This window comes from Nilaparvata lugens, chromosome X, assembly GCF_014356525.2.
Source record: "Nilaparvata lugens isolate BPH chromosome X, ASM1435652v1, whole genome shotgun sequence".
Taxonomy (NCBI): Eukaryota; Metazoa; Arthropoda; class Insecta; order Hemiptera; family Delphacidae; genus Nilaparvata; species Nilaparvata lugens.
Window position 1 is genome coordinate 51,451,572 of NC_052518.1, and position 25,760 is coordinate 51,477,331.

General features: G+C 38.1%; 2 protein-coding genes across 2 annotated transcripts in view; one reads left to right on the forward strand and one right to left on the reverse strand.

Moving 5' to 3' along the window:
• LOC111048941 (neo-calmodulin) overlaps positions 1 to 25,760 on the reverse strand; it is a 483,793-nt gene that overhangs the window by 351,946 nt on the left and 106,087 nt on the right. The window lies entirely within an intron of this gene.
• LOC120354616 lies at positions 18,491 to 18,841 on the forward strand. The gene has a single exon (XM_039441978.1). The coding sequence runs from the start codon at positions 18,491 to 18,493 to the stop codon at positions 18,839 to 18,841; it is 351 nt and encodes a 116-aa protein (XP_039297912.1).

The window sequence follows — 25,760 nt, forward strand, 5'->3', positions numbered from 1 at the left end:
CATGTTTATATGCTCCGCATTAACGGCGAAACGCGTTAATAGATTTTCATGAAATTTGACAGGTATGTTCCTTTTTAAAATGCGCGTCGACGTATATACGAGGTTTATGAAAATTTTTAATTTCAAGGATAATATATAAGGAAAAGTAGCCTCCTTCATACACCAATAGGAGGAACTTCGCCCTCCTAGGTTTTTAATAAAGGCAGCGATTCAATTCAATTCAATATTAGAGTAAGAATCAGACTATAGAATTATTTATCATAAACGAGCTGTCGAGTTAATTATAAATTGCATGCAATGGTGCATGCAATTAATATCTGAATGTAACTTGGTAAAAAATCAGCTTTCATGTGGACTATTAATTGCATTCGATGAGGCATGCAATTGATAACTCGAATTAGCATAGTAATTCATCCCGAATTTTCCCTGCTTTCAACTCGTTAAGCTTTTTATAATAGTAGCATAGTTGTTAACAACAAATTATTGACATTGTCGGTATAACAACCCAAACAGCCATTAGTTTTTCACACACCAATATCTCGCCGACACGACAGGACTGGACAATTTACTCTGATTGACAGTATTAGAGGAGGCTGTGGTTAATAACTGCGCGAGGTCTACTGTTCACAGAACTACTAGTTTAGTAGAACGTTTATTGGAACTAAAGAGCTGAATGGAAAGTTACGTGCGCATGCTCATTACGGTGCTGTCTTGAGATAAGATGGCCTTGTATCATTAAAATTATTTATTTCAAATTGCCAAATGATCACTCCACTCAAACGTTCGATAAAAGATCGTATGAACAAATTCGATGTGTATGAAGTTGCCGCTTTGATCACATGCGCCACTGTATTTACGACCACTGAACGACCACTACACGACGTCGTGTTTAGTCGAGACAGGAGACGACCACTACACGACGTCCGTACAATAAAAATCGTTGATCGATGTGTTTGTAATCACCCATTTATTTCATTGCGCTACTATTGGAATTTGGTCGTTCGTTTTTTTATCGTACGACCAAAATCGATGTGTGTGTAGCTAGCCTTATCCAGATTGGGCAGTGGAGTAGAATCTAATGATATCTTCTTATTTAGTGCACGATAATCAACGACTACACATTCACCTCCTCCCTTTTTCGATACTAAAACGCTGGGCTAGAATAACATGAAGTCGATTTCAAATTATTCCCTCTTCTAGCATCTTATTGATTTTCTCATTCATGATTTCCATTTTCATAGGGTTCAATTGATAGGGAGCTTTTCTCACCGGTTCCTCTGATAAAAGTTGAATTTTATATTCAATTAAATTCGTTTTTCCCAATTTATCAGTGAGCACATCATCAAAGTTGTCTAGTACTTTTTGCAATTTTGTCTGTTGCTCAGCATTCAAATTATCTTCTCTTATGTCTTAACTGATTGCATTTTGTATCTCCATCAAATCGTGGTTCTTTTTACTTTCAAAGGAAAATTTAAATCGTGGTCTGAAATTGAAATAATAAATTAACTCTTGTTGAATAGATCTATCATCAACTGTGTGTGATGTATAAAATCACAACCAAGTATAACTGGAGCTGAAAGGTTATCACAAATATGGAATCGAAATATCCAACTGAAGTTTTCTATTTTGATCTTTATGAACAATGCTTCCTTTAAATTCTAACCTTCATTATTAGCTGTGACACAATTTAGATGATCTTCTTCAACTCGTAATTCAGGATTAGTAATCAATAACTCATCAAAAACCTTTTTTGAAACTATACTTCTATTTGCACCGGAGTCTATTGAAGCGGTTGTATGCATGCTATTGTTTCCAATTTCGCAAACTACAAAGGGAATAATTTTATTCGTTAAAGCTCTAGTTTTTATCTTGTTGAAAGATTTCTGTGCTCTTCTTTTACAACGTTTATGGAATTTATTTTTCCTCTGTCTTCCAAGCTTTGAATACTATATTTTTACTTCTTGGTTCATACTTCGAATCAATTAGTAGTTATTACTATCAGTTTGATGTACTAAATCTCTATCCAACTTAACTCTGAGCTTCTTCTTTTGATTAGATTTTTCTAGTCAGGTCTTTACATTTTTACACTCATTAACATAATGACCCAAGTTATGACATTTGTAACATTCAACATTATTCAAATTCTTGTTAGTATTTTAATTTTGATTTTTTGTGTCATTGTATTCCTTTGAACATTTGTATTATAAGGATTTGATCTACACACCCAAGCCGTATGTCCTAGCTTTTGTCAAACATAACATCTCCTTGAGACAGTACCTACTTTATTAAATAATGATCGTGGCTCTCTCCCATTTGAACTTGACTCAAATCTATCTCTCTCGCTATCCGCAAACTGAATATTTTGCGATCGGACACATATTTCATTCATATCCCTAAAACTGGTAGGTTTGAACTGAAATACTAACCTTGATCTTTCCTGGGTGTTCAATCCGGAACATAATTTATATTAGACACAATCTCTTCATCTGATCTGTTCAGTTTTAATAATTTGGCTGCTTCTTTTATCGCTACTATATAGATAGATAAGGGTTCTCCTCTCTGTTGTAGTCTATAATATTGTTCGCGCTCAATAACTGGAAGAAGGCTCGTAGGGATGAAATATGTCAAAATATCTTGATGAAATGTGTCGAATTCAAAGAAATTCGTAGGTTCAATCTTTCTGAAAGAGGTCCTATTGTTGAACTATGAATCAAATTGAACACTTGTTGATCCATGAGATTTCCGCGCTCTTTAATTTTTATTGAATTTTCAATAAATTTAAGCAACTTGTCAACTGAAAATCCATCTGTAACAGGTAAATCTTTCATCAAGTGTTCGATCGGATTCGGCAGTTTATTATACAGATTGCTGAAAATAGAATGTGTCATATTCGAGGCACCTAACATACTTTCTTTAACTAATGGTAATCCAGTATACACAACAGGTTCGTGAATATTTTGTATTACAGGACGTATACTATTACTATCTCGAGTAAGTTGTGGCAAACTTGCGTGTTCAACGGATTCTTGCGTATTTTGAAATACAGGCCGTATGCTATCTCTATTCATTTCATGCTGATTAATCAAATCAATTGGATTAAACATGTTGCCCTCTATTTCATTATATGTGCTCATTGAACTTGGCACATGACTAATGTTTAGTTTCAATGTAGGTCTTTGCGATACGGTAGCTTTAGTTTCACTTGGCGTATTGGTAGTATCGAATTCAGATACATGAATGCTAGGAGTAGAAACCTGTTTGAATTTTTGAGTTATATTTGCTTCAACATTGTCGGCATCTTTAATATCAACTACCGGTGAGGCTGCTCTACTGATTAGATGATGTTTTAGATCAATTAACATATTAAAAACAGCTTGAGCAGACACAATCGATCCTTCAATTTCAGCGATTAACTCCTGATTGTTTGCTTCTTCAGCGTATGTTAATAATTATTGTGCTACTCTATTTAGAATTTGTAAGAAGATACTAACTTCCTTGCCAAAACTGGCTTTTCTGTCCACGTTGATCAAACTAGGAATTCTTACTGAATATTCCGTTTCTCTCTTTAATAATTCATCAATTCTAGTCAAAGCTTGCTTACAAATTTTTTTCAGTATAATTGATCCTCGATATTTTGGGGTCTGAATTACTTATCACTAGCCTATACTTCCCCCTGTAAGGTATCTAAGTCGCATTCAGAAATAGTATTTGGTGGAATACCTATGGTCTCAAGTTCAAATATCAAGTTGTCCTTACTTAAATAATTAAGATTAAATTTGACATTAGGGACTAAATCGAAATTGAATCCCCCATCTACCTCTTGTTTGACATCCCAGTAATTCACCATCTTCGACTCAGATGAAGTTGAGGACATTTGTCTCTTTGGCGATCCCATCATCATGTGTGACATTTATATGATTAACTTGTTCTAAACATATATGCTAATATTAACCATTAACGCTAATGTTATTTCCTATACATGCATGACATCAATTTTCCTGATTCCATTCCAAGTTAGATGAGGATAACAAGAATTTAGAATTAAACCAGTAAGGGTTTACCAGCAGCAGTGGCGCAGTGAAATCGTTCTCGTTTGTTTTTGAAGAGAAATTTTGAAATTGAAAAAAAATTCGTCAAGACAACGATTTTCAAAAAAAAAAATAGAAATAATTCACAAAAAGTTGGAATGAAACCAGGAAATATTCAAACAAATACAATAAATTCAGCAACATTTTCCCGTCGCAATTTCACTTTGTGACAGTGGGGAGGTGCGCTTAATGACACCTCAAGGATCAAAATTTCAGACTTTTATAACTTTTGATAAGAAATCGGATCTCATCGTATTACATTTCATTCTTCTTAGCACCTCAAGGCGGTTCAAAATTATGCATCACAAGTCAATTTCGGTCAAGAAATGGAAAATTTGTTGCTGAGTGTACTTTAGCCCATATTCCCATACACCAAAAATGACCAATTTCTATATTCAAAGCTGCACATCTTGTGAAATGCTTCAGATAAAATTTTCAAATCTTGTGAGGATGTGAGAGTGTTCCCCGTCTTTCTACTGCAATTGAATACTTCCAATTCCAATACGATTCAAAAGTTGTGAAAGATTTTACACCTTGAGGTGTCCTTAAGCGCGTCTTTGCACTTTTTACTGAAATGGAATGCAGTCAACGGGTGATTCACATAGAACATAATTTCATTAACTTATATCATTGTGCAAAACTGTGAGGACAATATGGATGGTGATGATGTTTGAAGCTAAAAATTAGGTGTTTTTCACAATACAAGGAGCATTGTTGTCAGGTGTACCTGGAAATCTATATGACATAGAGCGCTCTACCCAGTCTCAAATTGTAGAGCACAAAATTACGCCCTGAGGGATTTTAAATTTCACATCTACATTGTAAAAATCGGGATATATTGTTGATCAAACTAAATATGATCAAAATTGATTTTTTTCTTGAAATTTACCTCATTTTTGAAAAATCATAACTCAGTATCTACTCATTGGAAATAAACAGTTCCGAATGATTTCATTTTATTCAGAGTTTTATAATCTTGAAAAAAGGCAAAAGCAAATTTTCCTGTCCGATCACTGATTTTGGCGGAAATAGCTGAAAACTGAAAAATGAACCGAAAATACGAGGTTTTTGGGCCATCCTGTGTATAGCACAAGGAAATTTTGCATGAAGAATTTGGTTCTGGACTTCTCCCATGTATCCAAATGATATATTGAAAAATCAGAGCTAAAATTTGAATTGCAAGCACCAATGTATATAGTGACTGGACTAGTAGCACAAAATATCTTATTAAACTATTTTTATGTTCCAAGTATGTACACAATAAGAAAACAGGCTGTGTAAAGGCTGAAAATAAACTTTCTTCTGGTGAAATTTTGCAAAGTTTTCGATTTGTATAAATTATCAAGCTATCAAAATGAAATTTTTTTCTTGGGAAAACATTTATCTCCCAATCATTACTTTTTGAGACATGAGCACCTAAAGTTTAAATTTTTGGGACAGAATATTTCAAATTCTGTACGAGATAAATCCATAAAATTCGAAGGATGAAATTGTTCATGGTATTGTTGAATGAATAGAACAAACATTTTTTGAAAATATTAATTTTTGAGAAAGTTATTCAATCTAATAAAAATTACCAAAAATAACGTTCAGTTGAGAGGTTTTTTTTCAATTTCAAAAACTTTCCCAAAAATTGATATTTTCAAAATTTTCTTGTTTAATTCAATCAACGATACCATGAAGAATTTATCCTTCAAATCTCCTGAATTTATCTCTCACCTAATTTTAAATGTTCTGTCCCAAAAATTTAAACTTTAGGCGCTCATATCTCAAAAAGTAATGATTGGAAAAAAATGTTTTTCCAAGAAAACTTTTTCATTTTGATAGCGTGATAATATACAAATCTAAAAATTTGAAAAATAGCACCAGTAGAAAGTTTATTCTTAGCCTCTGCACAGCATTAAGATGTAGACTGCAAAAGAGTATTAGGCCTTCTTAACTTGCTAAGTAATTGAAACTACAATTTCTTTGAGTTGTTTAACACACCTGTTTAATTGAGTAGGACTCCTCTGACCTTTGCATAGGGTAATTTCTCCACCAATTCTCCAAGATCTGGGGACTGAACTATTTTGTTAGGATTTTTGCAATTTGTGACTGCGAGCTGTCGGTGTACAGACTGGACCTGCACACCCGGTAATAGATTAATGTAATCGGAAAGGTGTAGGTGGTATAAGGTACAGGATTTAGTGTATAGAGTTTGAGATATGGAGAATACTTTATTGGGCCTGGGGAAGGGAGATTTTTTAATGGAATTATCTCTCCCTATAACTGATAGGGGTTTGTTCAAAAAATCACAATCTGAGAATCGCGATATAGCTCTCAGCAAGCTGGACCTGCTAGCTAAACACAGTATATCAATCTCAATTTCATGGTAATTAAAGTTTCGAGGATGAGGTTTCGGGTGTTGGATTTCTGAATCGCGAGCCTGCAGCTGCGAAAGGATTTTCAGCAATTCTGAAACTGCTAAACAGGATTTCTGCGCTAATCTGGTGACTGAGTGCCGGTTATAAAGGGCTAATCTGTGACTGCCCTTGACGGTATGGGAATCACTCTCAATAGTCCGAAACACTTTTAAATCAATAGTCAGTATGTCAACTATTATGAGAGGATAGGGAAGGGTTTACAAGGATTCTCCTAACCTTCTTGCTGGTCTGAGGACCGCGACTGGGTCTATCTCTAATCTGTGACTGAGATCCTGCTCTACACAAGGTTCCTACACCTCTCGCTGGTCTGAGGACTGCGACGGGAACGATCTCTAGTCTGGAACTGAGATCCCGTGCTAAACAGGGTAAAAAAGAATTAAGAGAGAGAAAGGGAAAGGATGCCGCAGTCTAGGAACTTCGGCAAGGGAGTCCTCAAGCTGTACCTGAGAGCTAGAAGGATTTTAGAATAGGGAGAGTTAAGAGAAAGAAAGAGAAAGGACGTCGCAGTCTAGGGACTTCGACAAAGAAGTTCTCAAACTGTACCTGAGAGCTGGAAGCGTCGCAGTCTGTGACTTCGACAAGGACGTTCTCAAGCTGTACCTGAGAGCAGGAAGCATCGCAGTCTGTGACTTCGACAAGGATGTTCTCAAGCTGTACCTGAGAGCAGGAAGCGTCAGAGTCTGTGACTTCGACAAGGACGTTCTCAAGCTGTACCTGAGAGCAGGAAGCATTGCAGTCTGTGACTTCGACAAGGACGTTCTCAAGCTGTACCTGAGAGCCAGAAGGATTTTCGAATAGGGAAAGTGAAGAGAAAGAAAGAGAAAGGACATCGCAGTCTGGAGACTTCGACAAGGATGTTCTTAAGCTGCACCTGAGAGCTAGAAGGATTTTAGAAAAGGGAAAGTTGATTGATTGATTGATTGAGTACTTTATTTATGTAGATTACAATATATACTGGCTTATACACTTATATACAATAGCTTACAATACAGCAAAATTATAGATGAATTTACATAATATGGACTAAGAAAATAACTATTGAACTGTATATGGTATGAAAAAGCAATTTGTAATATAATAACTATAGATAATAATAATATTGTTATGCATCTACATAAATTGGCGGAGCTTTGGACATATCAATGTCCATTCTTTGGGAAGAATATTGAAAATTAATATTTAATATTAAAGTTGAGAGAAAGGAAGAGGAAGGATGCCGCAGTCTAGGGACTTTGGCAAGGAAGTCCTCAAGCTGCACCTGAGAGCTAGAAGGATTTTAGAATGGGGAAAGTTGAGAGAAAGAAAGAGAAAGGATGTCGCAGTCTAGGGACTTTGGCGAGGAAGTCCTCAAGCTGCACCTGAGAGCTGGAAGGATTTTAGAATAGGGAAAGTTGAGAGAAAAAAAGAGAAAGGACGTTGCAGTCTACCAACTTCGACAAGGACAAACTCAAGCTGCACCTGAGCTCTCTAGGGAAAGGATTGGAATTTCCTTACTAGGAATTACAGAAAGTCTGAATTTGCTAAATAAGTTGAAATACAGGACCATTCAATGATATGAAAACCAAATGAGGAAAATTCACCCTTTAAAATTGAGATTTCCTTATTATAGAAGAGGAAATGCGCACAAGTGACCAGTCCCAACATACAGTTACCTGAATCACTGCAGAACCAAATACGGAGAATAGTGAACAGATTCCCGCACTAAACTTAGGAATGTTGTGAAGCGACAAAGTCGGGACCATAAATTAAACTCTCAAAAAAATAATCGGCAACAATCCACGAACGATGCGGATCACACCATAATCCAACCGAATAGGGCCTAGTTAAATTTCCCACTTAACTATTTGTAGCACAAACTTGAGATCCCTTACAGGTTTCAAAACCAAGGATAGCTCGTTCACCCCCAGTGAATTGAATTCAGGAAAAATAGCCGGCAAGAAAGAAAATCCCCAAGGAAGTTCTATCTTCGAGTTATCCAGAACTCATCCTACAATATTCTATATTAACACACAAAAAAAAAATAATTCCCCTAGAAATAACTAGTACCGGGAATGTCGTAAGGAGAGAAGATTCACGACCCATTCACACGCTCTACCACCAAATAACTGACTCTCTCCCAGGTCTCCTTGAAGCAGTACCAGGTCACTGAGAATTAGGAGGCCGGGGGAAAAGAGATTGCTGACCAATGGGAATCTTGAGAGACGATCACGCCAATGGCCATGTGACAGGGTTTGACTCAGCTACTCCTGATGTTAGGCTGCAAACGATGATGACAATGCTACTTATTGCTATACTAAATTATTCCGGTAAACAATCTTTCTATTCCAGAAATTTCGTGAAGAATGATACTGACCTGACTCAGTAGCCGCTTATTGTTTTGATGATACGGGTGCTGCTGCTGCAATACTAGATACGAGAACGCTCAGAGTAGTAAACAAGATCTGGAAATTTCTGGTTATGATGAATCTGTTGCTGATGATTTATAGGGGTTGACGGCGATGGTGATGATGTACATACACAACTACAAGTGCAACAAAATATATCTGGAAGTTGACCCTATTATTATTCTAAAATAGAATAAATTCGCTAAATTCTATACTAGATGACTGTTCTCCATCCATCACAAAAATTCACTTTGTGACAAATATGAATTCATTATTTATTTGTGTCTTTTAATTTTCTGTTCCTTAAAACTTGCCGTTCTGGGTGGCCGCCCGGTCCGCCCACCTCTGGGGCAGGGCCTGGCGGTAACAGGGATGAATGTTGTGTGCGTTTTATGAATACAGTGTTAATGTGTCCGTAGAATGTTTGCCATTTGATGATGCATCCTGTTATTTTCTAAAGTAATAAATATTATATGTTCAATTAACATCCATTTTATTATATCGTTGAGTACAAACTGAATTACTTATAAACTTATAATCATTAAGTTGGTTGCCCATAGCAACCATAGAGTGTAACCATGTGACATTTCTCCCCACTCAAATTGCACACTTGAGGAGTTGGCCAATATGTCTTCTCCATATTGAACCATCCTCCATTTTCACTTTATATAAAAGTTCACTTTCTCTTACAATTATTTCTCCAAACCTCCACTTCAGTCGTGGATTCGAATAATTTTGTGTCTGTACTTTGTCTCCCACCCTAAACTCTCGCCTGGCTCTTCTAGTTCCTACATGTGCTCCTGCACAGAGAAGAAAGTTCCTTCTACTTTGTGGCTCTGGCTTTTGTATTGGACCGTGGCCGCAGCAGTCCTAGGCGTGTCCTAATATCTCGCCCGTATGAGGCGATGTCAGTATACACCACCGTCAAAGTCAGACACATCCATCCTAGCACTGAGATTCAGTCTTGTTTTGGCGGTGGCTACTTTTGTCGTTCTTGTACTGAAAAATAAGTGTCTTGTTTTGGCGGGGCAAGTCCTTGACTAATTTCTCTACCTGGGAAACAGTCTCTGGTTATCGCTATCAGCTTCTGTCGCTTTTGTCAGTTAAGCTGGCAGAATAGCTAGGAAGTAAATTGGTTTGGATTTTGGCACAGACTGTACTCTTTCTTTGAAATATTCTGTTTATAACTTAGTGTGACTGTAGAAGTGTGTGTGAGACCACCATTAGAAAATACTCCTGCGTGACATTGTCTCTTATCTCAACCTTATTTAGTTCTATTGCTTCCTCTCTCATTCTCTCTCTCACTCTCTCTCTTCCCCTGCCTCACCCTCTCACCATCACTCCTGCGCCTTTCTCTTTCACTCTCTCTGTCTCACACACACACATACTCTCTTTCTTACCCGGTTGTGTGCTAATGCTCTCCTTTCTCCTTTGTTATTATTTCATACAATGCTTCAGACATATTATCTTCAAACTATCTTGAATTTTACTTCCCCATGCCTAGAATTGTAATTTTTTTGTGTCAATAATATTCAATACTATCAACTTCTGCTTGTAATATTGTGAATTCCCCATTCCACTGAGTAGGATTGTATAATATAGTTGATGTAGCATTGTACTGGAGGGTTGATGGTTGAATGTGAGAGAGGGCCAGCCGTGCAAAAAAAAACTAAAACTGCAATTCAATTAAATCCTCACTTCTTCACTTTCTCACTATAGGCCTATATCCCTCAGAAACACACTCTCTTGTTAAATACACAATCCCCTACACTGAAATAATTTGACTCCTTCAAGTTATGTGCTTCCAGCTTGATAATACCGCCCGTTGTTTTCTCAATAATATTTGTTGAACGAGCGTTAGCAAGTTCTTACTTTTTACTCAAGTTCAAAGTTGTTGCCAGTCTGTGGGTTTGCTTGTTTGTTTGAATGCACTACTATAACTCAAGAAAGAGTTGATCGATCAGCTTCAAATTTTGAACACACACTCTTCGAACCTTTTTACAGGTCAAGTTCGTTGAACAACAAAGTATTTTACTCACTCCTTTGTCCTTTCTCAGGATATAAAAGTAACATTGAAAGTACATGAGATAAAATAACGTTCTCCTGTGTGTTGCCTGACTATTATCCTTCAGTAGCATACACATAATATTAATTATACAAGTTGTGATACTTGTCACAACCACTTATTAACTTAATAATTTGAATGAAAAATAAACTAGTTTAGATTAATATGAACTATCATCAACTAAATTTTTAGTTTCATTTTGGTTGCCATGGAGAAAATTGTAATGTGAAATTTTCAGTTCAATATTATTATCAACATTTTTATAGTTTTTGCTTTTTAAATGTGATTTTGTGTTTGAAAATAGTTTTCTTGATTTTAAAATTTACAAAATAGTAACTCAGGAAGTGAAAGTGCAAATCAAATTTTTATTGAGAAAAATGAAGAACCCAAGACATAACCTATAAACTTGAGTGTTGATAGGAAATGACATTGGGTAATACGGCAAGGCAGAACATCCGAAAGGATCTCTCTGCCGATAAAAGCCATAAGAGTAAATAAGAGTAAATAAATACAAGTTGTGATAGCAGTTACTATGTCGTTGGTATTATTAATTTAACAAAATTTGAATTTTTATTCTGAATCATTTACCCATACGGAGGAACCTATGAAGTTCTATGGATTCACGGATAGGCCTACAGCGTAATATTGATGGGAAAACAGCTCAATTTTCCTTTCCCAAAAATAATTTGACAGTGGGCTCCACTGGGATTCCTATTCAAATTTTTAAAAAAATATTCTGTAGGTAGCTTCAAAATTTCGGTCTGCCATCTTCGTTCCACCACATTTAATCAAACATTTTCTATGGGAAGGTTTTAATACAAGATTCGAATGAAGAATTTCAAAAGACAATGAATGGTGGAAATCGCTCATCAATATATCAAACCATTTCAAAGATATTCACATTTTAGTGTTAAAGTTTTTGGATATCTGTGATACAGAAATACTGCTCGCCTAGAACAGGATAGATTTCATCACATATTCTTATTATTATCGTTCCCTAGCAACCTATGTTAAGCTTTTATATTATAGTCGCTGCTGAGAGAGATTTATGTGATAGATATATACCTGAATAATACTATTGAATACTATATTCGACTAAACAACAAGTGACCCAAATGAAGCGGTTCAAAATATAAAAAAAATCTGGTTTGGCACACTCACACAACTTTCCTTGCCCTTATGAAAATTGATCACCTGACGCTAGTATTCCCGCGCATCTCAAGTCTACTATTCAAACATTTGAGCCAGCTGGTGACAGGGCAATAACGCTGGAGACACACGAGGTCTGATATCTCTTTATAGTGAATCATTTAATAGAATCAACAGTTGCCAAAAGTTTGCAATAATTGGATAATCACATTTTCTCCAATTTCGAGCTTATTTTCAACTTTAGGTTAAAATTTTACTTGAAATTAATTGTAGCACGGAAAAAACTACCTTCCAATAAGGTTCTGCTAACTAGAAATTTACTACAACAATGATTTTATTAATTAGGGTCTCGACCGGGTGAAAATGTTTTATAAGGAGCTAGAAATTTTGGCACTTACCCACAGCTATCACTCCCACCATAATCCCAAACCACAGGACATAATATATCATATATATCATAATGCCGGAAAAATAACTTAACTTTTTGCAATACGGTTTGGATTTTGATCCAATCAATACCTCGGTTGTTTAACGACTGGAGGTTTTCCGTCCGGAAAACTTCCCCCTCTCCACGTCAGTGTGCCAGAAGGCCTAACTGCTGCTATTGGAAGAGTCGGTTCTCACGAGATTCAGCAAGCGGGTACTTGCCAGGTCTGCAGTATTCCTCTGTGAAAATATCTACAGGCTAACAAACATCTGCCTTGTCCTTGCCTCGTGTAGCCGCCTCATCCGTGAGAACTAGCAAATATCCCTGAATTTGCTGGTTCCCAGAGTCGTTTAGACATAAGTTAGCAGAATCTTATTGTCGCTGCAATAATACTACTTACTCACTAAATTATATTTTCCCACTAAAGTCCAACTACGGAAAGTATTATTCTAATATCAGAGTCTTTTCTCCTGAAAAATCTTAAATCTGAAACACATAAAAAATCAATCAATAAAATAAGAAATCAAATTCTATCCATGTCACACTACCCCCTTCTTCGCAAAAGGGTGACTATCACTGATTGCTTTTCACTTCACACTTTTGATTGCTTCTCACTTCACACTTGCCACAATAACACTGCTGTGCACTGCTGTGCTGTACTGGCTGAGCAGTGTCGACCAAACGAATAGAGTTGCTGGCTGGTGGACTCACAGTCGGGGGCGCTGTGTGGGGCGGCTCTCTTGCTGATGGTACTGGTGCTGGTTTTGTGCGCACTGGATAGAGCACGTACCTCCATTGTGGCAGTGAAGTTGGCATGCGACCACACATCAGGAAGTAGCACCTCTCGTACAAGCAGTAGGCTCCCAAGAGCCCCAGGAAAAGGAGTCCCAGCCCTCCACAGATGAACTTCATGGTGTTGTCATCGGCCGACGTCGGTTGCAGCTTCTCCGTCTGTTGCACAGCATACATGAGATTGGAGATAGCTATCTCATCTACGCTGATCGGTCCAGGGGAGAGTTGGCCTTCTTGTTGTCGCTCTCATATACTTGTCCGCAGTCGAGAGGCCAAGCTGGAGTCGTGAGCCAGTGTCAAGAGTGGTGGAAGGTAGATATCAAATGGTTTCTGATGAGTGTCCGAATGACCCATGTTTCGAGTGGGAGCCAGAATCTGATATTTGGGGTCTCTAATGGTACAACCCCGCGCTGCTTTTAGGAGACCAGTTCCCCGTAACTTGAATTCTTCAACATTCATTTTCCCGTTGGACTGACACTGTGAGATGAAACGTTGTTCCATGGCTAAACTGTAAGCCCAGCTGAACTCTCCGGCTAGCCACACCCAAATGTCTGGCGGATCGTCGGCCAACATCTTGAGAGTACACGTCTCCTTGACACTCTGGTGTTCGCCCAGGAATAGAGAGCTGAGACACGATGGGTAGTGTCTATTGTTTACTGGTGTCAGGATTGGGCATAGCGTGATTGGTCCCGGCTCACATCTCTGTAGCATCTCGGAAGAGAAGGTAGCGTAGCGGTCTCGATCCTGGGAGATGAGTAGCAAGTTATCACTCAGCTCATAACGTACGGTCAGGTTGCTGCTAGAGTCTCTCACGGGTAGTGTCGTGGACTGGAACAGCTCAAATCTTTGACTCACAGAAGATAATGGAACAGTCAGCAATATTTTGATTACATTGTTCACAGTTATTGCACTCGTTTTTATCAGTTGATAGTATTTGAAAATTTGGGAAGTGCCAGTTCCAAAAACTAACTCTAGCTCCCCAGGTAAACTCGACCGAGCCCTTTCCAAAATTACACTTAATTCTAGGGGTGATATCAATCCACACTTAACTGTCCATTTACTAGTTGATTCAATAAAAATAAAATTTTCCTTAAATCTAACATTGCCTTATAAGTTGCTAACTCCAAGTTCTGAATCATATTGGTCACATTCATGTACATGCGTAGAAGGGTGTCGGTTGCTGAGGTCTGCAAAGATAACGAGTGTAGATTTCGTTCCACGTTGGCAACGCGTGCATACACTTCTTTTGAAATTCTGGCTAGATCCTGGTTGGTTTTGACCGTTTGTCGACTAAGCTCTTTGGTGATTGACAGATGACCTTTTTCTATGTGTAGGAGGCTAGCGGTCTGAAGCTTGAGGGCTTCTTCACTTTGAAACACGGATTGTAAGTCCTCATCCTCGGCTACTCCAAACAATACACAAAGCAGCTTTCCTCCTAAATTGATGAGTCCTCGCCGACTACGGCTCTGACATAAGTCGGTGAGGGTCAGCATGGTTGCCATCAGCTCGGTTTCCATGCTTTGAATTCTTTCCAAGGTCTGAGTTTGAACTTCTAGTGCGGGCATCTTGGCGGCAGCCTTGACCAATTTCAAGGCCGTGTCTTGGGTATGACCTTGTAATTCAGCTAATACCTGTTGAATTTCAGTCATGTTGATTTCAATTACAATTGTCCACTTGTCACCTGACATCAGTACTTCTCCCTGCTGTTCGAACCATACGCCATTTATGCTGGATTCTCTTGAAGTTGGACGAGGATTAAGGGCCCCTGTAACAACAACGATGTCTTAGAGGAGAACCTTGTTGTCCTTCTTCTTCCCCTTAGTAGCCTATGATTTAATACCTTGGAGTTAGCAATCACAAAAATTCCTAACTATACTTTGAAATCATTGATGAGTCAAATTCAAAGGCTATCTACTTCAAACAAGTAATTCAATTAACTGATATGCTATCAGGGCATAGGGCAACCAGGTGTCCCAATCAGTACCATCTCTTTTTACAAAATGTGCTATGGACTCGTTCAGGGTACGATGTAATCGCTCAATTCTACCATTACATTCCGGATGATACGCTGTCGTTCTGATTTTGTCAATACCCAGCATTTTACAAGTTTCCACAAATAAACTGGATAGAAAGTTTCGGCCTTGATCACTCAGTAGACGGTTGGGTACACCGTGTCGAGTTATAATGTTGGTGATGAAGACTTTAGCTATTGTTTCCGCTCTTTGATTGACAATGGGAATGACCTCCGCATAACGCGTAAAATGATCGATAAAACTAACATAGTATTTGTTTCCATTCCTTGTTGTTGGAAGTGGGCCGACTACGTCCATCGATACAAGGTCGAAAGGATAACTCGGCTCTTCAGCGGGTTGGACAGGGGCTTTCAAAGAAACGGGAGTTTTTCGACGAGCACATTCATGACATTCTGCTACAAACTTTCTCACATCTTCTCCTAGTGCGGGCCAATAGTATCTCTGTTTCACACGACTAGCGGTTCTCTCTTGTCCTGAGTGTCCCGCCCAAGGGGTGCTGTGATTCAGTTTCAACACAGTTGTTCTTAGTGTTTTAGGGACAGCTAATTTCCAGTGAGACGGATCGTCGTTTTTGTTGGTCCACCATACTAATCCATTCTCTATTTGACCCAGATTTGATTCCAACAATTTATTGCACCAATCATCATGCAGCTGTTCGGCTGCAACACAATCTTCCGATAATCCTTCTATTTGTACTCCATTTACGGCGCGACTGAGAGCATCTGCATTGGAGTGTCTTTTACCCGGCTTATGAACCACGTTGTACTGAAACTCATCCAATCTCAGAGCCCACCTGGTTAGTCTGGATGAAGGGTCGCGCAGACTTAGCATCCATTTCAGAGCTGCATGGTCGGTGACTAGCGTGATCTTCCTTCCTAAAAGATAGCATCGAAACTGTTTTGTTGCATACATAACAGCCAGCAGTTTACGTTCTGTAGTACTATAATTTTTCTCGGTGTCATTCAATTGTCGACTGGCGAATGCTACAGGCCTCTCTCCGTTATCTGTTTGCTGTGAAAGTATCGCGCCAATCGATGTGCTCGATGCGTCTTTTGCAACAATAAATTCGCGATCAAAGTCAGGGAATATAAGAACATTCTCTGAACACAATAATTTCTTCAATTTTTCGAATGATTCCATCTGTTGTGGCCCCCATACAAAGTCCACTCCTTTCTTCGTTAATTGTGTTAGGGGTTGAGCTATTAAGGCAAATCCATTGATTAAACGTCGATAATAGCTGGCTTAACCAAGCCAACTCCTGACTTCTCGCACATTCTTCGGCTCAGGGTATTGTTTAACCGCCTTGATTTTCTCCGGATCGGGTTTCACTCCTTCCGATGTCACCAGGTGACCCAGATAACGAACACAACTTTTCACAAAATTGCACTTTTCGAGATTTACTTTCAAATTAGCATTCTCGAATATCGCTAACACATTAGCTAGACATTCTGCATGTTGGTTGATTGTTTGACTGTGAACTATTTCATCGTCTAAATAAACAAAACACTCTGTTCCTAAAATTTCGGCCAGGAGGGAGTCCATCAATTTTTGGAATGTATGAGGGGCACCTGTCAATCCAAAAGCCATTCTCATACTCAAAATGCCCACCGACGGTTGTGAAAGCAGTCTTTTCTTGGTCCTCTTCTGCTATTTTTATTTGGTGGTACCCACTTTGCAAATCCAAAGTTGAGAAATATTTACTATTGCCTAGTCCTTCAAGTGTCTCATTTATAAGCGGTAATGGATATGCATTTGCTTTAGTAACTGAATTTAAAAGCCTGAAATCTGAACAGAAACGATATTTGAGGCTTCCATCGGTTGTTTCCTTTCTTACAAGGACAATCGGTGCACTCCAAGGACTGTTTGATGGTACAATTATACCTTTATTCAGCATTTCGGCTATATGCTCTTCCACTACTGGGCACATGTGGTAAGGTACTCTATAGGGTCTTTTTGCAATCGGTCGTTCTTCAAATGTGGGGATATGATGTTCAACGGGTACATTACATCCCTCTAATCCTGGCTCTTCAAATGTTGTGATATAGCGCTTTAATACTTTACTTATCAATGCAGCTTCTTCAGTCTTTAGATGTGATAAAGTCTCATCAATTTGTTTTTCTAATTTTGAATTATTTTCATCCATTGATACAGATGCTATCTGTAAAGAGGGTTCAGTAATCCTCACAGGCTCTGCAATAACCATACATTTATTTTTTAATAGCTGTACTGGATACGGATCAAGGTTTATAACTTTGACAAATGAGATTGAATTGTTGACTTGCTGAACACTACGAGCAACCCTTATTCCAGGCAGTGGATCTAATGGGGGTTCGATGAATATAAGCCCTTCCTTGATTACATCTCTCAGAGTAACATCGATCAAGATTTCAGAATGAGCAGGGATAAAAGTGCTTTGTGCGGTATATACTGTAGCCGGTAAGTAGGGTGGTTTTGAGAGCGTGAGGCCACTTTTTTGCTCGAAGACCCCCTCCCCCCTCTCACCCCTCACAAATAGATTTTCCCTTCCCCTGCTCCAGTGGAGATGAGGGGGATGAAGAAAGAGAAAGAGATATATCTCTCTCTCACTCTCTCTCTCAAAATAGATTTTCCCTTCCCCTGCTCCAGTGGCGATGAGGGGGATGAAGAAGGAGAGATATATCTCTCTCTCTCAATAGATTTTCCCTTCCCCTTCCCCAGTATAGATGAGGGGGATGAAGAAAGTGTGGGAAAAAATAATTTCCCTTTGAGGGGAAAAATTCCCTCTCTACATCTATACTGACAGATTAAAGTGAATTGAGAAATTCCCTATCACTCTCTACATCTATTGCTGTACTGACAGATTAAAGTGAATTGAGAAATTCCCTATCTCTCTACATCTATTGCTATACTGACAGATTAAAGTGAATTGAGAAATTCACTCTCTCTCCCCCTCACTCTCTCTCTCTCTCTCTCTCTCTCTCTCTCTCTCTCTCTCTCTCTCTCTCTCTCTCTCTCTCTCTCTCTCTCTCTTCCATTCAGTGTATGCCGGCTTACAGACATGTCATTGTTATGGGTGACTTTAACACAGACTTACTTGGACGTGACACTTTTGACTTGACACAACTAAAGACAATATTTTTTACTTGCAATATGACAATACTTCCGCTACAGGCTACACACCACACAGCCACTTCCCACACTTTGTTGGATCTTGTCTCTGTTTGTGATGCTGATGCTGTGAAGAGTCATGGACAGGTGCCAGTGCCGGGTCTCTCAGCTCATGATCTGGTTTATTGCATTTATGCTGTGAAAGCCCCCAAGTCACAAGCAAGAATCATAAGATACCATGATTATAAGAATATTAACTACTTGGAGTTGTTTGCTGACCTTTTCACTGTTCCTTGGCATCATGTTGTCATGGCTGCTACTATTGATGAGAAGCTGGAAGTATTCCAACAAATTATGTGCGAGCTGTTCAATAAACATGTGCCGTTGAGGTGAAAAAAGGTAACTAGGAGACCAGCTCCCTGGATAACACCGGACATACGTCAGCTTATGAACGAGCATGACAAAAAATTCCGCTTGGCTAAGAGATGTGGGTGTCCAATGATGTTTGCAGAGTACAAAAGGCTTAGGAATCATTGTAAGCTGAGGATACGAAATTCGAAATCCCATTACTTTCGAGCCCTACTGACAGAAAATCGTTCCTCTGCAAGTGTCTGGAGAACCGTGAAAAGTATGGGGTTGGGTAAAGAGAAGAAACTGCCTAACATTACTCATAGCCTTGAAGAGCTCAACTCTTTTTTCTGCAATGTCCCAGTCAGTGATGAGGGTGCCCGTGCATATGCAGACACTCTCCGAGTAAATGCTCTAGAAAATGAGTTCGAATTTTCTGAAGTTTCAGAACTTCAAGTTTTCCACTGCCTAAACAGGATCAGAAGCAATGCAGTTGGTGAGGACTCTCTTCCTATAAAGTTCATAAGAGATACTCTTCCTGTCACTCTTCCTTATATAACACATTTGTATAACTTTTCACTTCTATCTTCCATTTTTCCAACCTACTGGCAATACTCAGCCGTCTTACCCCTCAATAAAATACCAAATCCCGTTTCACCGTCTGACTCCAGGCCCATACATATTCTCTCACCCCTTTCTAAGGGTTCAGAGAGGGTAGTGCATCAGCAGGTTAATAATTATCTTACAATGAACAATTCTCTAAGTGATTTTCAATCTGGTTTTAAGAAAGGCCACAGTACCACCACTGCATTGCTTTGTGTGACTGAGGATATTCGTAGAGCGATGGATGGAAGACTGGCTACTCTGCTAGTGCTGATAGATTTCAGTAAAGCTTTCGATTGCATCTACCACCCTCTCCTGTTGAAAAAACTGAGGAATTTGGGGTTCTCCACTCATGTAGTGGATTGGTTTGGTTCCTACCTGAGTAACAGGTGCCAATCTGTTAAGTACAATGGGTTCTCATCTGGCTATCACATTTTAGGAAGGGGCGTTCCCCAGGGGTCTGTACTTGGGCCTCTTTTGTTCAGTATATATATAAATGATGTAACCAATATCTTCAGATTCTCCAAACAGCACCTATATGCCGATGACCTGCAATTGTACATCCACTTTGACTTGAACGACTTTACTGCTACAGTTGACAATATGAATAGTGAACTTGAGACTCTTATGGACTGGACTTTGAAACATGGACTTAGAATTAATGAAACTAAATCCAAGGCAATAATTATTGGCTACACTAAACTCATGACTCGCCGAGGTTTCAACTTTGATAATGGACCATACATCAAAATAAATGACATAAATTTGAATTACAGTGACTTTGTTACAAATCTGGGACTGACAATAGACAAAACACTCGACTGGACGAAACAAATCAACACCACCTGTAATAAGGTATTTGCAAGTATCCACTCGCTTAAGAAAATTGGTGACTTCATTCCACTTCATGTGAAAGTGATGCTGGTTAAGTCATTAATTTTCCCATACTTCTCTTACGGTGACATTGTGATCAATGACATGACTGTGGCCTTGTCTGAGCGACTGCAGAGGGCTCAGAACTATTGCATCCGGTTCATCTTCAATCTAAGAAGAGATGATCATATCACCCCATTTTTCCAGCAACTACATGTGCCAAAACTCAAGAAAATGAGGGAGTATCACATTCTGATGCTGCTTCATGACCTTTTGCATGTAAAAACCCCAGGTTATTTGGCACATAAATTTGTTTTTATTGGAGATCGTAGTGTGAGAGGTACCAGGCAGGGCTCCCAACTATTGGTTATTCCAAATCATAGAACATCTATGTATAATAAATCATTCCATGTATCAGCTTGTCGGATCTGGAATCTGTTGCCTCCAACTGTGAAGAGTATTGGCGATCAAGCTCTGTTTGGCGCGGCAGTATTGAATTGGCTGGGATCTGGTGGCCCAGATTAGGCTTGGGTCGGGTTCAGCTTCATTTTTATTGTCTATTTACATTGTATCAGTCTACATGGATTTAACTCATTTCCACCTTTTATGCAACTACAGATACAAAAATATTTCATCTTAATATATTTTTTTGATAATTATTATACTTTGTAAAATCTTTATTTTTAGGGTTGTTTTGTGTGCATGTGTGAGTGAATGGCAACTTGATTAGATCTTCATTTCTGATAGGTTTTCCTATAGATTTATCTAGTGGAATTTGAAATAATGTTTCCAATTGTATAAATAAATAAAGTTTAAAATTCTGTTTTATTATATTTTGATTAATAGTTTCATTTACTTATATATTAATCTTATGTAATCTCATTACATAATATGTAATCTATTTTTTTCTGTTCTTATGTAAATTTGTCTTCTTTTGTAAAGGGTTGTGTGGCAGAGAGGACCAGGAGTCCTAATTCCGCCCTAATAAAGGCATATAACCAATCAATCAATCAATCTCTCTCTCTCTCTCTCTCTCTCTCTCTCTCTCTCTCTCTCTCTCTCTCTCTCTCTACATCTATTGCTTAATAATCTATTGCTATACTGTCAGATTAAAGTGAATCCTCATCTCTAAAATAATCTAAGTTCTATAATATCCATATTATGCTTGGTTTCCAACTGACAGTCAAGAGTTCAATCAAACTGTTCATCAATATTATGCTTGTGTAAAAAATTGAGCTCTTTTGCTGTACAAACATCCCAGTCGTTATTGTTAAAGTGTTTTCTCCGACAATATGTAAGTATAATTGGAATGAGCTAGCATATCTAAAAATACTTACATATTCTCAGACCTATTCCACTCAGAGCGGGCTATCTTAATACTCAACGTCTATAGTTACCATGAAACTGTCTTAAGAATATACGATTCCCGCTTGCATTCAATTCCCATCAACGAGAATTAAAACTTCTGATGTTATCCTTATTCAAAACCACTGAATATTCTTTCGGTAACTTAATAGTGTGTTTAAAGTCACCTTCACTATCAATATCGATAATTTTAAGGTGAATTTTGCCATTATCGGCAAATGTTACCTTTGTTACTATGAACCAATCATAAGGATAAAATTCATAACCCCAATCGGCTAGTGGATTTGCTTCTACAGAGAACTCATTGAAACTTCTCCAATCAAAATTACTTGATCATTTGAACAATGGGTCTTTGTTGACATTCCACGATCTTTGAACTCAAACCTCCTCCTGTCATGGAGTGGATGGGTGGGGTCGGATGGGGCATTACAGCTTATAGTCTTCCTACTTTCATTTTCACTAAAACAATCACAAAAATATGACGTTTTCATACTATTGTATGACTCATTTTGAACTTCACCCACTTTCTCACCTCCAAATGTTATTGAATTATTACCTACATCAATAACTGCGTACAATTTGGATAACAAATCCCAACCAAGCAAACCATCCTCTTTAATCTCAACATTGGCGATGAGAAATCTATGTTTAACCTTGAACTTTAAGACATTTATTTGTAAAACTTGTGCTCCTATCACAGCTAAATTCATGCCTGTCACACCCTTAGCAACAGCTTTCTCCTCTATTAGTTTTACACCTGAAATAGCCTCTTTCAAAATATATATCTCCGCTCTGGTGTCAACTAAAAATTTTTTGCATTGACCTTCAATCTCGATGGTAATGTGACTTCATCTACCGCGAGTTGATACTCTTGGAACTATATTGCAATGCCCCTCTCCATGATTAGGTTGAGTAGTTGGGCGACTCCCAGCCAATCTTAGTTTTCTGAGTACCGAGGTTTTTTGGGCACTAATGTTTTCATTTTCCACAGGAGCAGCGCGTTTAGCGCAATTATACGCTGTATGAGACGATTCTCCACAAACAAAACAGTATCTCACAAATTTATTGTAGAATTTACGCGGTTGTGACTCAGAAAAATTTCTCAGCTGATTTGGGGAATGGTCTGTTCCCGTGTTGGTACATTCCCTAGCAAAGTGACCCATCCTATCACATGCAAAGCAAGGTCCCTTCTTATCAGACTGTCTGAGCTGTGTATTTGGATTGCTCTTAAAATATCCGTATGCTTTCACATTCTGATCCTTCTTAAATGAAAGAGCAAACACGTTGTCTTGATTGGATGCGGTCGCTTGTTCAACTCATTCGGCTACGACTACCGCCTCTTCCAAGGTTTTTGGGGGATGAACTTGTAGGGTTATAGACGCGGAACCAAATAATCCTCGAATGAAAGCTGTCAAAACCGTTCTATCTAGTTGGAGGCGAGCGTATTTAGCTTCTGCAGGATGATCGTTGGGGATTGGTATAGCTTTTAAGCCTAATTCTCGACAGCGATCCGCATACGCGCGTATTGGCTCATTCCGGTGTTGTTTAATTGCACTCAACGCGAATAAATTACTTTCAGGTTCTCGTAACTCTTTGAATCTTTCTAGAAGAACTTTTTCATACTCGACAAAAGTTGCTCCCTCGGATAATAATTCGGGATGAGTGTTCAAACAGACAGACGCGGCCCCAGATGTTCTTAATTTACATATGAGCTTTTTATCGTTATCAGACCAATTACCAGACTGTGCTACAAATTTTTAATTTTGAATAAATTCCTCTAATTTTTGTCCACCTTCTTCACCTGAAAATGTTCTTACAAGTGATTGTAAACCTAAATCCTTACGTACTAAAGTTGTTGGTCGAACCTGTTGACTGTTTGAAGCATTAACAGTGTCTAACTCTTGCTGTAATCTAGCTTTTTCTAAGTGTTCACGTTCCGATTGTGCCCTAAGTTGTCTCAATTGCTCTTGTAAACACTCTATTTCTGATCTATCTACATTTTGAACAGGTAGATCAGGTTGTACTTCATTCATCTTGAAGGGTTGACTTGAAATCTTAAATTTTGAATGGTTTCTCTGAAAAATCTTATTTCTATCAATCTAACAATTCTATTTCCATCTAAGATCTGATTATAATAAAGTAATCAACATTCACTTTCTCAATTAAATCTATTTTTCAATTCAAATTTTCTATTATTTTCTCGTTTCTAACAGTGAATTTTTGTCCCATGACTCTGAACTGGTTCGATAGACATTTTTGCAGTCCATCCCACAGCATGCCACCAGTTTTGTAACCGCCCTTGATGGGGGTTGAAGATATCTTATTACTACCTCAAGGAAGTCATGGGAACTGGATAGACAACAACATTGTATTACCTAAAGAATTTCTCATTTATTAGGCTATGTCAATTACTTGAAATTTAAAGAATGAAATATGCAGTACATTTTATCCAAATATTATTCCTTCAAAAACTACCTTCCAATAAGGTTCTGCTAACTAGAAATTTACTACAACAATGATTTTATTAATTAGGGTCTCGACCGGGTGAAAATGTTTTATAACGAGCTAGAAATTTTGGCACTTACCCACAGCTATCACTCCCACCGTAATCCCAAACCACAGGACACTCACATATATCATAATGCCGGAAAAATAACTTAACTTTTTGCAATACGGTTTGGATTTTGATCCGATCAATACCTCGGTTGTTTAACGACTGGATGTTTTCCGTCCGGAAAACTTCCCCCTCTCCACGTCAGTGTGCCAGAAGGCCTAACTGCTGCTATTGGAAGAGTCGGTTCTCACGAGATTCGGCAAGCGGGTACTTGCCAGGTCTGCAGTATTCCTCTGTGAAAATATCTACAGGCTAACAAACATCCGCCTTGTCTTTGCCTCGTGTAGCCGCCTCATCCGTGAGAACTAGCAAATATCCCTGAACTTGCTGGTTCCCAGAGTCGTTTAGACATAAGTTGGCAGAATCTTATTGTCGCTGCAATAATACTACTTACTCACTAAATTATATTTTCCCACTAAAGTTCAACTACGGAAAGTATTATTCTAATATCAGAGTCTTTTCTCCTGAAAAATCTTAAATCTAAAACACATAAAAAATCTATCAATAAAATAAGAAATCAAATTCTATCCATGTCACAAAATTTTTTCTCATAGGAATTTAACTGTCGAAACGGGATCACTCAAATTCCCGCTATACGGGGTACATTCATACACACAATGAAGTAGGCGTAAGGAAATTGGAGGGTGACCAATACAATAGATGCAGGTATTTGCATTGTCTTGGGATCACTCCGACGTTGCCAATTCTACTTGTTCCTTCCTCTTTTTAGAAACGCAGTTTTGGATTGAAACTGACCAAAGTAAAAGTTCCTATTCACTCCCAGAACTTCTTCTCTCAGATAGTTATGATCTCCAGTAAAATATCGTTCTTTCAATAGCTAGTTTTTACATTTTATGTGAATAGTTTATATTGAATAACATGATAAATTAGAAGTACTTGAATCACGCCTTCATAGAAACGTATGCTTCAACAATGATTACTTGGATTAAATGGCAGAAGAGAAAAAGAAATAGAACTTGGATTAACATCGCTTGCTTATGTTGATTAATTCTCCGGGAAAATTTTGTAAGGGGAGACGCTAGAAGCAGCAGTTGAACCAAATTCTTACATGATTATTATGGCTGAGATTTGGCAGATGCTTTGTGTAAATCGATGTTTTATTTATAACTTACACCCTACCATGTATAATTCTTGAGAACTTGTGAAATTCACGAGTAAATTGGTAAGTTTTGTGGAGTTCTGGAGAGCAGAAGGCTTATTTTGTTATGTTCTACCATAGAAAAAGGTAACGTTATTGAATTAATCATTATTAGTTTATTTATGTACAATCGCATCATTTATTCACAAAGCGGACATCTTCTAAAAAAACAAGAAAACATTCTATGAAATAGTAATTATTATCAAACGAAAATCCCAATTAAGACTTCTGCTACTGCAAATATTGACAACAGGGTTATTTAATTAGGATTTTCGTTTAATGATTATTATTTATTTATTTGCATTTGAACAAATGTAACTTCCAATTTATTTCCATCTGTATTCTATGAA